Below are 13436 nucleotides of genomic sequence, written 5' to 3'. Positions count from 1 at the left end.
AATTAACATTCAATCAGGTATGACAATCACGAAACAAAAACTAATTAGAATCACACGGTTTGGCCTCCACGCAGACGCAGCCTTGGCTGCCAAGCAACACGCATGGGAGCGTGCGACGTGGTTTGCAAAGGAACGAACGACGGAAGTCAGCTTCTTGTACGTACCACAAATGTACCTGGCGTCTTGGCCGCCAAGTTGTCTGTGCTAATACTCCTTGCTTTTTATTTTCCGATCATGCACTTCACCATCCGCTGCCACTAGCTCGATCAATGCCCAGCTCACCAGAGCCCTGTGGTCGGTGACAGATCCACTCCTGTGGAGTCTGGAGAGATGGGCCCATGGATCAGTAGATTAGACTCTTAATTAGAGTGAGGAAGAGACGAATACGATCGGATTCGCATTTCCTGGAGATTATCAGAGGCAAATTCATGGCCATTTGTGGCCCGTTGGCTCGGTCGTACGAGATCATCAATGCATCATCATCATCCACGGCCCACTGGAGTGTTTTGGGCCCAGCTAGCACTAGATTTTGGCAGCCCTTAGAAATGAACTTTTTATTTCCCGAACAGAAAAAAGCATGTGATGATTACGAAAACGAACAAATCCAAACGAAAATGCGACGGAAATGTGCGAGCACCAATAAGCAAAGCCGGGATTACATACTTGATCCAAACTCCAAAGTGCATCACCGCACCAAAGCTTGCCAGCACTGATACGGGCATGGGCGCACCACCGTGAATATTCCAGGCTGCAAGCATGACTCATTCAGGCGCGAGTGCTCCGGCAGAGCAGCGCGCATTACGTTTCGCGTGTCCCATCTACTTCTGTTTGTCCCTTCCCCAGGACCTGTCCTGGAGGCAAGTTCAAAGCCAAATGTGGAGGCCAGGCCAGTGTGCAACCTTTGCGCAGTGTGCTTTCTTCCGTTCCAGGTCCGGGGCAGACAAAGCCATTCGAACTCTGAATTTTTTTTTTATCTCGGCGTCGACGGCACCTTCTAAGGTATTCGTACTGGATACTGTAATAGGGATGTTCAATTTTCATATCAGCTTCTATTCTTCTGTACTAATTAGTTCTTTTGCTTCTGCGTAGTTCTCGTCAGTAACGCTTGAGAATTTCAGGGCGCAACGCGATCTCTAGGGGCAATCGAGGCTCAAGAACATAGCAGCTGAAAGCCTGCAAAGACGTCAACACCAGCTACCGCCTACCGATGCCGGAGCGCGAGAGCTAGGCTGCGTGTGTAGCGTGAAGGCCGTGGAACGTGTGGCCGGTTCATGACCCCTTTTGGTGCAAAGCTTGGAACATTTTCTATTGCGCGCTTTCGCTGGCAGCTAGGTTCTTTTTCAAGACTTTGATGACAATTGACACTGCTAGACTCCTAGCTACTACACACGCAATGTGCGAGAGACACGATGCCCAAGACTCCTCACCTTACTTAGCTCAGAGGAGGGTGAAATGCATGCGTCTTATTAACCTCTGCTGTTAATTTTGCGAGTGTTGGAACGAAGCCAAAACACCTTAGTTGTTACTTTCCTAAATCCTAAGTGGACGACATCATGAGTGCTGTGGCTCGCAAACTGTCGATGCCGATGCGACAACGCGAGTGTCGATCAAAAGGCATGCTGGAGACTTTGCTCTTTAAATCTTGGAGGAAAGATTTGATCACGTAAACAGGGCCGCGACGGCGATCCGAGCTACCTTTAACTTTGCCCTTCTTGTCAAAGTGGGTCTTCGTCATCGGAGTCACATCGAACCAAGTTTTCAAGACCCAAAAGACCTCCCATTGCCTAAAGTTAGACGAAAGCCGACAGGATGGTCCCTCACCTTCTTCACCTACCATCCTAATCCAAAGTCCAAAGATCGTCTATCTCTTTCCCTTATAAAGTCTGTGGTGTGAAGTTTACACGCTCCCATGAATAATCAAATGATCCCAGTTAACCTGATGCATACAGGAAGTAAAGTCGATCGATGACGATGAATCTTTGTAATGCCGCTACTTATCTATAACATCATTCTAAAGTAAGAGTGTAAGCTAAAAGCTAGGCCAATCTAGCTGATGTCTAACATCGTCATATTTTTAGTAAGGTTGTGGCGTCCCAACATTAAAAAAAAATACTACATAATGAGCGTCACAATTCACTAGTGTGAAGAAGTAGGTCATGAAAACATATCTGATGCACATGGAGTCGGAAGCTAATTAAGAAGGTGTGGTAACTGGCAGTAAACCAAACATCTCTCAAGGAAATGTGGCGTGATTAGGATTAGCGTGGCCGTATCTTAGGCATCAGTCACTGGTCAGCAAATTAAAGGCGCGTGACGAAGAATCAGACTGACCAGTGACTGATGAGAAGGGGTTCAGGGAAGGAACAGGCAAGAGCGTGCTAGCTAGCTCAGCCTCCACTGACACAGCAGTCAGCAGGCATTACATGCGCAACCCAAATCCGTCTAAAATCCGAGATCGAGTGCATTTCGCAGGAGCAGCCGAGCAGGCCACTAGGCCAGTAGCAGAGTGAGATGCGGAGATCGATGTCCATGGCCAGCTTTGGCATATACCATGCGGCCAGCCCTCTTGTGATCTTGCCTGGTTTTCTCGTGATGAAATCGACAGGTCATGCGTGGACCAGGGGCTTGCGGACAAGTAGCCGTTCGGGTTCTGGTTTCTGAATGAGCGGGCACTGATCGCTGGCTGCGTTGCGCCAATCTTCACATAAGGACTTTATTGGTAGATTGGTAGCCATTCTCTCCTTTGCTGATTATTAAGGACTTCGTGCGTGTGGCAAGGGTGGCAACGACGAGACAATCGAAGTTGCGGCGCAGAGCGCTGTACTGAACTGTCCGGCAGGAGATGATGACGAAAGCAATGACATCAAATCTGTGTCAATCCAGAAGGTCTTCCATAAGAGAGGGGGGAAAAAAAGGAGAGCCCAGTGGCTTTGGCTTGACTCGCTGACGCATTGTGCCACAACTAGCGCTAAGCCGCTAACGACGAGAGACCGAGTGTTTTGGGATTAAAAATTTTGGTCAGGGTCAGGTGGTACAAACTAATAACCGGCCAGATTATATCAAAAATAAATTCAGGTCAGCCGCCCCGCAGTACGGCGTCGCCTTCAGGCCGCGCGTACTCCTACGTACGTCCTTGCGCGGACCTTCTAGGAGCCACGGCACTATTCAATTCCAAATTCCCAATCACCCGTAGCTACGTTTGACCTTCTAGACATCGCATCATTGCATGCATCAGTACGACGGTCAGGAGAGATCAGAATACTCCTCCGTCGTGTCAATTCGCAGGGTTTGACCTCCGTCGCATGGCCTTGGTCGTGAAGCTACACGCGCGGCAGCAGCCCAGCAGCTGCAGCGGACGACGTGCGCCTTGCTGTGCAAGCAATTAAAGCAGGCTGCTGCGAGAGAAAAGTAAGGACTAAGGAGTGATACGCTTTGCCGCCAATTGTTTGTACGAGCACTTGACTATTCAATTTTTTTAGAGTCAAACCATTTTATATTTGATCATAGAGAATTACAAAAATTTATTGCACCGAATATATATACTATGAAAATATATTTAATGAAAAATTTAATAGCACTTGTTATCTGTTATCATAAATGTTAGTATTTAATCGTATAAATTTGGTCAAATTTAAAAATGCTTTACCTTCAAAAAAATTAGAATGACTTACAATTTAAAAAAAACAGAGGAAGTAAAGATACAATTTAGAACAGAAGCGGAAGCAATAGGGTTTAATTAGCGTGGAGAAAAATATTAGCACTCGTCCGTACGGGACACGGGCGCCACATGATTCACATGCACGAGCACGACCAAGTCCGTGGCAAGTCCTGGGAAATCATCATGGATTTTCCTCGTGCCTTCACGAGAACGGGATACGCTCAGCTACTACGTACACGTACGCACAACCACGACCATGAGCAGAGCCGTTGTTGGATGGGCTGCGGTCATCCATGCCAAAACACAAAGCGATACTCTGCCGCCGCGCTGGACTCGCTCGCGGTCGCGGCGGTCCACTCCACCGTTCGTCCGCACGCGGACGTGCAGTCGTGCACGGGAGCGGGCGGAATCACGGTTGCCTTGGACGGTAGCGCGGGGCGCGGCACCGGCATCTTGGCGCGCGGCATCGGTGATGTCAGGAGCGGTGTCCTCCGTCTCGGCGGCCCGGTAACGGACGAGCCCGTCTGACGTCGGGGGACGGCGACGGGACGGATCCAGCCGAGATGCTGCGTTCCGGAGTTGGTGCAGGGTGGTCGGCGAAAACGGCGAAAAAAAGCTGAAGCGTACAAAAACGTCTCTTCCCCTGCAACGTACGTAGACACGTCTCATTCAACCTGGCCCTGCTGGCTGCTGCTCTGTTGTTAACATGCGGGTCCAAATATCATCTGGAGAGCGAAATTCAGAATTAAGTACTACCCCTAGTCTTAACTGGCATCGCTAAATCCGCTTAAGCAAGTATGAATCGAGAGCCATATATTATTGCAGGCCCCAGGACTCCAGGAGGCCACCAGGAGAGCAACAAACCCTGCCGTGCACGCAGGCGTCCGCGCAGAGGTCTGCCTGCCACCTTTTTCCGAATCCGTGGCAGGGAGCAAAGCCGCCCGCGCGAGCAGGGGGATGCCGAATCGATTCGGGGAGGAGCCACGAGCCAGCCACCACAGCACGTCAGCACGGGATAACGCAACGCACTCCATGACGACGCACACGCGCAGGTCGTGGGACGAGCGCGAGACGACGGGGAAGGAATAGTTGGTGGCCTCGGGACGAAGATTTATATTCGTGCGATCCGATTCCATTCAAGGGCATCACGCCACTCTCATAGTCTCCATGGCGTAGAGTGGAGGTAGAGCTCTGCTGCCCCCGCCGTGCTACCACTCCGGGTTAAGGAGCAGGTGGCCGGCTGCATTTGCTCTCTTTCGTCTTGACACCGCCGTTTAAGGACTGGATAAAGCACGAGACCCCGGGTGGGTGCTGTTTGGGTTTCCCAGTTTCGGCATCTGAGCCTTGACGGTTCAGAGGACTTTCAATTCGGCGTGATCCAAACTCCAACCATCTTGCATTTGCATTGGGCGTGCGCACTGCAATTTTTTTTCAAAAATACGACAGGAGAGCTACGTGAGCCTCCCAGGCGCATTGCAATTTTTAGTGCCTGCGAGGTATCGTAGGGGCGGTGCAACATGATGGCTGACACGAACAACCGCGTGCCGATGGGTACAGAGCCAGCCCAATTACTGCGCGAACATGCTACTCCACCAGATAGCTGCAGCATGAGCACCCCTCATGTGTGGTTGCAGTAAATTCGAGTGCTCCGAAATGAAATGAAATGAAACGTGTACTGTTTGTGCTGAGCTGGTGGTGCCTGGTGACTGCTCTCGCCATTCGCCCATTCCTAGCGACTTGGGACAGGCGGGCAGCAGGTTCATCTGTACTCTACAGTTATTGAAGCCTCTGCCTGACTCTGCCTCTGAATTCTGGATCAACGACTCTGCGTGGCAAACTGGCAATGGCCATTGCCTGAGTTTGGAACTTGACTGCGTGGATTTGTCAGCAGAACTTCATAGGAATCCAGCAGGAAATGATGGGATTCTAGTAGAGATGGAAACAGGAAACTGCTCCCGATTCAACGGTTCCATGCTTCCATCATAACGAGAAGAATTGCAATCGCTTTAGAAAAGAAAATGTATGTGAGGATTACATGCTTTGGGAAGAAGCATCTTTGTTAACAAGATAATCGAAATGCCTTTTCTGCTCTTATTATTCGGTGATAATTTACATTCAATGAGCTAATTCTGCTCTTATTATTCGTTATGTACGAAGCAAAGTATATCCAACAAAGAAGCAAATAAAAGGAGAAAATAAAAGGAAAGAAAGAAAACTATAGTGCCTATACCCCATTGAACAGGAGCACCTCTTTAATTTATGTACTCCACCGGCCACTGCGCCGTACTCACTCCTAATCTCATCCGCTAAATCCCATCATTTTCATACTACAAGTCCTCAAGAAAAAGGAACTCAAAAATCAACAAATATACTAGCGGTAATTAACTTTTTAAACTTAAAATTATATAAGCTCAGAAAAACACGGAGAAATCACCATCTTTTGATGGATCTCTCCTCCCCACGCCATCGCCGCCGCCGCTGCCCCCGTCCGCCTCCGGCGAGGCCTTCTCGCCCTCGCCCGCCTTTGCGGCCTCGGGGTCATTGGACGCGAACACCTCGCGCACGACCTTCTCGACGTCGAGCGCCTCGTCGCCGTCCTCGTCCTGCGGCAGGGTCGGGATGAACGGCGGGCGCGCCACGTGGAGGATGCGGTCCCAGTCGACGCCCCGGAAGAAGGGGTGGGCCTTGACGCCGCGCGCGCCGATGCGCTTCTCGGGGTCCTTCTCGAGGAGGCGGGCGATGAGGTCCCGCAGCGGCGTCTGCTCGCCGACGAGCTCCGGCTGCTTGGTGAGGACGCGGTAGAAGGTCTCCTTGCGGTTCTGCCCCCGGAACGGCGTATGCCCGTAGAGCATCTCGTAGAGCACCACGCCTAGGCCCCACCAGTCCACGACGAAGTCGTGGCCGCGCCCGGCGATGATCTCCGGCGCCACGTAGTCCTCCGTCCCCACGAACGAGTTCGACTTCGCGGGCGTCCGCGCGCCGGCGGAGGCAGCGGAGGAAGCCGTGGTCGCCGTCGATGACGAGGACGACGAGGAGGCCGTCCGCGAGGTGGACGGCGGCGACGGCGAGTCCGCGGCCGGGACGGCATGCTTCGAGGAGCCGCCAGTGCGGAACGGGAAGCACAGGGCCGCGCCCGCGGGTTTCTTCGGCTTCCCGCGGCTCGGCGACGGCGCGGCGACCGGAGGCGCCGGTTTGGGACTCGCGGCCGGGGCGTCCGGCTCCTGCGGCGGCGCCGGGAGCCGCGTGGAGAGGTCGAAGTCGACGAGCATGATGTGGCCGCTGTCCTGGATGAGGACGTTCTCCGGCTTGAGGTCCCGGTACACGATGCCGAGGCTGTGCAGGTATTCGAGCGCCAACACCAGCTCCGCCGCGTAGAACCTGCGATTCAATAACAGTCCCCGCAAAAATTAGCGACCAAATTGTCAGACAACTCGTGCGGGCGCGCGCGAGACGCGGCGCTCGGCGACCGACGCATGGTTTCATCAGGTACTCGGGACGTACCGGATGACGGAGTCGGAGAACATCTTCTCGGTCTGGCGCCGGCGGAGCGAGTTGAGGTCGCCGCCGCCGCAGCGGTCGATGGCGAAGCCGACGACAGCGTCGGTGGCGAGGACGCCGCGGAGCGAGGGGAGCAGCGGGTGGCGCAGCGCGATGAGCACGTCCCGCTCGAACCAGATCCGGCGGTGGCCGTCCCCGTCCCCGCTCGCCGCCTTCTTGTGCCGCGCGGCCTCCCGCGAGACCGCCTTGAGCGCCATGGCCGCCTCGCCCTCCGGCTCCCCCGGGGCGGGCACGACGTGGAACACGACGCCCTTGGCGCCGCGCCCCAGCACGGACACCGCCTTGAGGTCCTCCAGGCTCAGCTGCCGCGGCGGCGGCGCCGCCGCCGCGACGGCCGTCATTGCGCCCGCGAAGGGGATCGGTTGTGGGGCGGCGGATGGTGTGAGGACGGACGCGAGTGGGGGGGGGGGGGGGGGGGGGGGGGGGGGTTGGTGCGTGCGCGCGGGGTGATGAGGGTAGGGAAGGGGAGCGTGGGGGCGGGGGATTTGGTCGCGATTCGATTCGAGGATTCGACGGAGCACAAGTTGGGAGCGGGGGATTTATACGGGGGCGCCTCGGCGTCCGCGCTTCCTTGGGGACGAAGCGCCGAGCGCGCACCGGCTCAGCCACGAGTGCGGGTGGTTTTCCTTTTTGTGGGAGTTTCGAAACGTCCGGGGGCAGAACTTTGTCTGCGTTTGGGTCGTGGCGTATCGTCTCGCGTGCCGGGTTTTCAGAAAAAGGGGGCAGGAAATGAGGGGAAAATCAAGTGGATTCGGTCGGGTCTCTGCCTCCGACTGCGCGGCTCGGTACGGGCAATCGTCCTCGTCCCTGCTACGGCCTGCGCCGGATTTCTTTTTTCTCGAAGGGAGATTCTGTTGCACTCGTATGGTTTTCTAGAAGTTGTGATCGCAGGGCTGGCAACATGGTCATTCAGTCATTCACCCTCCGGTGGGTCCACGGAATGTAGCATCTGATTCCACTTGACAATCCGCTAATGGCTCGAGCATAATGCCCCTCATCCTTGATAAACATGCATGCTGATTATATTAGGGGAAACGGAATATGAGGATTCAATAGCAGGAGCCAACAGGAGAAACGACGAGATGATGGCTGGTTTTCTGTTTGCTTTGAAATTGAGCAGATGCTTCGTGTTTTCGCTTGTGAATTCCACAACGCCCCCGTCAGAAACGTCCCCCAAGGCTGAGTCGCTGGCTTATTCACGCCCCCTGCCAAAGGGAGCTCCCTCGAGTCGAGTCAGGATCCGGGCAGGAACTTGTCGATCTCAGGGCCACAGTATCCCGATATGCACGTGGAGAATCTCATATAACAAACTGAATTAAGATACGAGCACGTACCCCTCTCGAAGTGTCACAGCCCACATGTTGCACAAGCTGAGTCTCCTCTCCATTTTTAAAACGCCCCGTACAGGGACTGCTTTTATGCGCAACTCGATTGGAGCAGTTGGCCATGCCGGCCTGTTTGATCCGAGTGCTAACAGGTGACTGGAGAACCAATGGAAGGGTTAAACTTTAGCCAATCCGAAAAGTGCAAAAAGCATTAGCTAGTAAGGAGGAGCTAATGGGTGCTAATAGCTTGTGAAAAGATAAAAAGGGGAGAGAGAGAAAGGGGAGGTGAGTAGATAAAGGGGCAAAAGTGATATTTCATGAACTTTAACTCTATCCATTAGCCATATCTCCAAACGGGAGTGCTAATAGGTGGAAGTGCTAAACTTTAGCACTTGCTAAACTTTAGAGCATCTCCAGCATATTGCTCATATCCCACTACCAAAATATTTTCTTTCCCTCTCTAATAATTACTTTTTGCATTTTTAGTGACCACCGCCGTAGCAGACTAAAAACCAATGCCCAATACCTCCCCAACACATAGGACCCACACGTCAGAGATTTTAATTTTCATTTTTTTCTCCCCCGCCCTCTTATCCTCATGCTACTGCACCTCCCCTCCCGTCTCTCCTCTCAATCTGCCGCTCCACGCCAAATTGCCCCTGCACGATGGCGGCGCTCGATTGACCCCCGCGCCGACCGCGAGGCGAGGCAAGGGTGTGCCGGCGCGAGCGAGGCGGGGCATGGCCGCCTAGCTGCTGGCGCAGCTGGAGGCAGGGGCAGCCGACGCTTGGTCGCCGGCGCGGGGTGGAGCTGGGGCGCCGTCGGATGCTGGGTCGCAAGCGCAGGGTGGAGCCAGGGTGCCCGGTGCAGCCGCCGCCGCATTGGGGGTGGACCAGCGGCGCACGGCTGGCGGAGCAGCGGCGTTGGGCGAGTGGAGATGTCCGGCACGCCAATTGCAACTACTAGGAGAGGTGTGGAGAGTCAAAAAGATTTTGGTATTAGGAAATGAATTGGTAGTCTGTTGGAGTCCTCTCTCGTCTCTAAAATATCCTAAATGGTAGGTTTTGATATCAAGGGTATATATGAGCAATCTGCTGGAGATGCTCTTAGTAATAGCACATCCAAATATGCCCCTAATCTCACAGCCGCTAGGAGCATCAGCCGAAGGTCTTGTTTGGAACAGCTTAAATCTTATTTGCGACCAAAATAACCTGAAACTAATAGCCAAACGGCGCACTTTTTTTACAGATTCTCCTTGCCACACTTCTCCCCACAGCTCCCAGTTGTAATAAACACACAAAAATAGGACTAGATCCGTTTCTCGAAGAAGTGTTTTTTCCCTATTAATGCAGCTTATTTGACACGCGCTTCTTCCCGGGACGGTAGCCAAACAGGGCCAAAAGCCAGTCGCTCGCACGAGCCCTTCTTCAAACTTGAACCAGATGTCAAACTGGCAGCGCTGATTGGCCCCCGGACGGCCCCTAATTTCATTCGTACAGTACTGCAATTCGGCACTGGGGGGTCGTAGCAGTACGCGCTAATAACGATCAGTGGTGCCGGCGCGCACACGTCCTGCTCAACCCCCCTTCCTTCTCCCCAGCTTCACAGATCATTGTCCAAGCCTCACATCGTTGTCCGCAAAATCAAAGACCACCTGTCGTCGTCATCGTCTCGGCACATCGATCGCGTTCGCATCAGGAAAGATGACCCGGTTTAAGACGAGAGAGCTTTCCAACCGTGGCGGGGGAGGCCGATGGATCTCGTGTCGTGTGCTGGGAGCCTGGGAGAGGCCTCGCGAACCCCGAGAAAATGACGTGGGAAACGACGGGTTCCGTGGCGGCCTGAGCGCGGCCACGGTGGCCGGGGCTCCAACCGCGGGTCCGTGAGGGCCGAGGGGGAGGCGGTTGGGTTGGGGAGCGGTCGCGGTCCGGGTTGTTGGCCGGTGGGATGAGAGGAGCACTGGAGGAGGGCGCGCGCGGGTGGATTGGCGGATTGGCACAGCATGGCACGGCCTTGCGGCGGGTACGGGCGCTAGCTTTAGGTCGGTAACTCGTGCTTTCGCCAGCTCGAGACGGGATGGGCTTCACGCCAGGCAAACAGGAAATGTGGCTTGACTTGTGCACCCAAGGTATTTCTCCATGCCAGTTGTTTTCTTATGCCAGCGGGAACGATCTTCGTCAGGCTTGTTTCTTTTCATCTTTTCAGTTTTGCTACGAGTTCCGCTCTCTTTTTGTTCATCCTACGTCCTTTCCCTCGTCAAGGACATGTCCACACGTTAGTCTCAGCAATTAGGGCTCTGGGGGCAACGCAGGCGCAAGCAGTTCAGGCGTAAAATCGTAGACGCATTCCTTCTGTTTCAGTTTCACCTACGCTTTCACTTCCATCCACGCTCGTGGCTCCTACACGAACCGTGCGCCCATCGGCTTGCTTCGCTTGACGAGTCAAAGGGGAAAGGTCTATACACAACCCTACAGAAAGACCCGTGCCTGTATCATCTGAAAAGTAAAAGGGGCCCTGCGCTGCGCCTGCGCTATTCGCTGCCGGCGCCGCGCGTCAGAGATGGCCGCCGAGGCCAAAGCACGGGCAAAAGCTGCGGCGGCGGCGACGTGGGTTGGTTGGTGGGCGGGCGCTGTTCGTTGATCCGCCGCTACAGGGGAGTTCCAAGATATGTTTGGTCTACCTTGTCATTCAAATGTCCAGTTCTGAATTTGTATGACTCATCTGCTGAAAACTTGATGCTTCAGCTAAAAGGAAAACCAACGAACGTTCCACGTCGACAGTCACGCGAAGTTCCAAGATGTGTTTGGTCTACCTTGTCATTCAAATGGCCAGTTCTGAATTTGTATGGTCAGTGAACTATACGCATGTCCGTCCCCACAAGGAACGAGAGAGCACAACTAAAAGTTGTTTAGGAGCTAACTCACGATGGACTTGGATATCATCAGGACTTGATTAGAAATCAGTGGATCGTCGTCTTCTTTTTTATTCAATAAGGTGAGATAGGGTCCAAACGCAAGGCCTTTCTCTTTACGATATTGCTGAACTCGGCACCTTTTCTGGATGGTCAAATTATGTTCATTCTCATAAGTGGAGAAGTGCCAACTTTAGTCATCAGTGGCTAAATGAACAAGGTATATATTCTACATTTTTTTCTCTCTGCTAGTAGCGGCGATCTAAAGCCTCGCTTGGCGTCATCTTTATGCGCGCTTTCGCCCACGATTTCCGCATTGCTTTCGCTGTATTGCGCTTACGAGAAAAGCCAGCCATTCCGTTCCGTTTCCCATGGCCCAATAGTCGAACCACTACCTGATGGCTGATGCATTGGATGTCCTTTTGCTCTACTACTAGTAGAGTAGTAGTATAGTGGATGGGTTTGAAGATTCTTTGTGAAAGGGAGAATCGTTTGGAAAACTCTTCGCAACTTTTCTACGGTAACGATGCCCTGATGATACGCGCTATAAAGACATCCACTACTATAGTTGCGCAGAATTTCGTAAGCCGCGGATTTCGGTTTGATCTTTGTTGCCCTAGGTTTGGTCTGAGAAAGAGATGGTTCGTACGCGTCTGAGCCCTGGATGTATCCGGGGAATCACCTCTCGAAGTGCACGGAACAGAGTGCTAGACTGCTAGCAGAAAGCAAAAGGTGATCGGAAGGTCGCCGTTAGCTTCCCCCCCCCCCCCCCCCCCCCCCCCCCCCCCCCCCCCCCCCCCCCCCAACGACGTGGGGAGCTCGTGACAGCTGATAAAAACCGAACGTAATAAAGCGAAAAAAAAAGAGGACACGATCGATCGAGGTGCCTGCAACTGCAAAGTTCGTTGCTGCCCTGGTGACCACTGGGCGTCGTCGCCAGTCAGATCGATCTGGGACACAGTGGCCAGGAAAGCGACCTGTGACTGTGAGGCTCCAGTTGGGCGCAGGCGACCGAGCCACCTCGGCCCCTCTGCTCCATGCACGAGAGGGACTGCTCGGAGTCAGAGATCTTCACGGCTACTCCCCTGTCACATCGAATATGAGCTAACTATAAAATCAATTGCATAGATGAAGATTTTTTTTTAAAATTCGCGAGACGAATCTATTAAATCAAATTAGATCAAGATTAAACCAAATTAGATCAAGATTTGATAATGTAATGGTACAGTAAATATATGCTAATCATGAATTAATTAGGCTTAATAGATTCGTCTCGCGAATTAGCTCCGTCTGTGCAATTAGTTTTGTAATTAGTCTATATTTAATCTCCTAATTAGTATCTAAATATTCGATGTGACACGCACTCCGTGAAACCAAACGCTCCCTAAAAGCATGCCATCTTGCCGTCGGGTCACCGGCGAACGTTACGTGGTCGTGTCAACTGGCCGGTGCCAAATACGGTATCATGATTAGGCCTGCTTGATTCTTGAGACTTAGTCCCTGTCACATTAAATATTTAGATACTAATTAGGAGTATTAAATATAGGTTAATTACAAAATCAATTGCATAAATGAAGGCTAATTCGCAAGACGAATCTATTAAGCCTAATTTGACCATGTGATGCTACAGTAAATATGTGCTAATCATGGATTAATTAGGCTTAGTAGATTCGTCTCACGAATTAGCCACGACTTATGCAATTAGTTTTATAACTAGTTTACACTTAGTCCTTCTAATTGATATACAAATATCCGATGTGATCTAAATTAAAAATTAATCCATAGATACAAACACCACCCAGCGGCCGGGGGAATGCTGGGGGTGTTGCTCCGATCCTGTTCCATTGATTGCCGCGCGCGGACGCCCCTCCAACTTTGGAGGTGTTAATTGGCGAGAGCAACAGCCTCCGCTCCCCGTGTCTCCGTCTCCGTCGCCTTTGCAGCTTTGCGATTCGCGGGGCAGTGGTCCTCGCGCATTCCGTGA

The 13436-nt window shown here is 52.7% G+C and overlaps 1 protein-coding gene across 1 annotated transcript; it reads right to left on the bottom strand.

Moving 5' to 3' along the window:
* Positions 1-5726: 5726 nt before the first annotated feature.
* On the bottom strand, positions 5727-7634 carry LOC117862867 (serine/threonine-protein kinase OXI1). The gene is made up of 2 exons (XM_034746404.2): positions 7160-7634; positions 5727-7036 (listed from the first exon to the last, which is right to left on the bottom strand). The coding sequence occupies exons 1-2, from the start codon at positions 7555-7557 to the stop codon at positions 6070-6072; spliced, it is 1365 nt and encodes a 454-aa protein (XP_034602295.1). The 5' UTR covers positions 7558-7634; the 3' UTR covers positions 5727-6069.
* Between the last annotated feature and the right edge of the window lie 5802 nt (positions 7635-13436).

This window comes from Setaria viridis, chromosome 7, assembly GCF_005286985.2.
Source record: "Setaria viridis chromosome 7, Setaria_viridis_v4.0, whole genome shotgun sequence".
Classification (NCBI taxonomy): Eukaryota; Viridiplantae; Streptophyta; class Magnoliopsida; order Poales; family Poaceae; genus Setaria; species Setaria viridis.
This window is presented reverse-complemented; position numbering and strand designations above follow the sequence as displayed.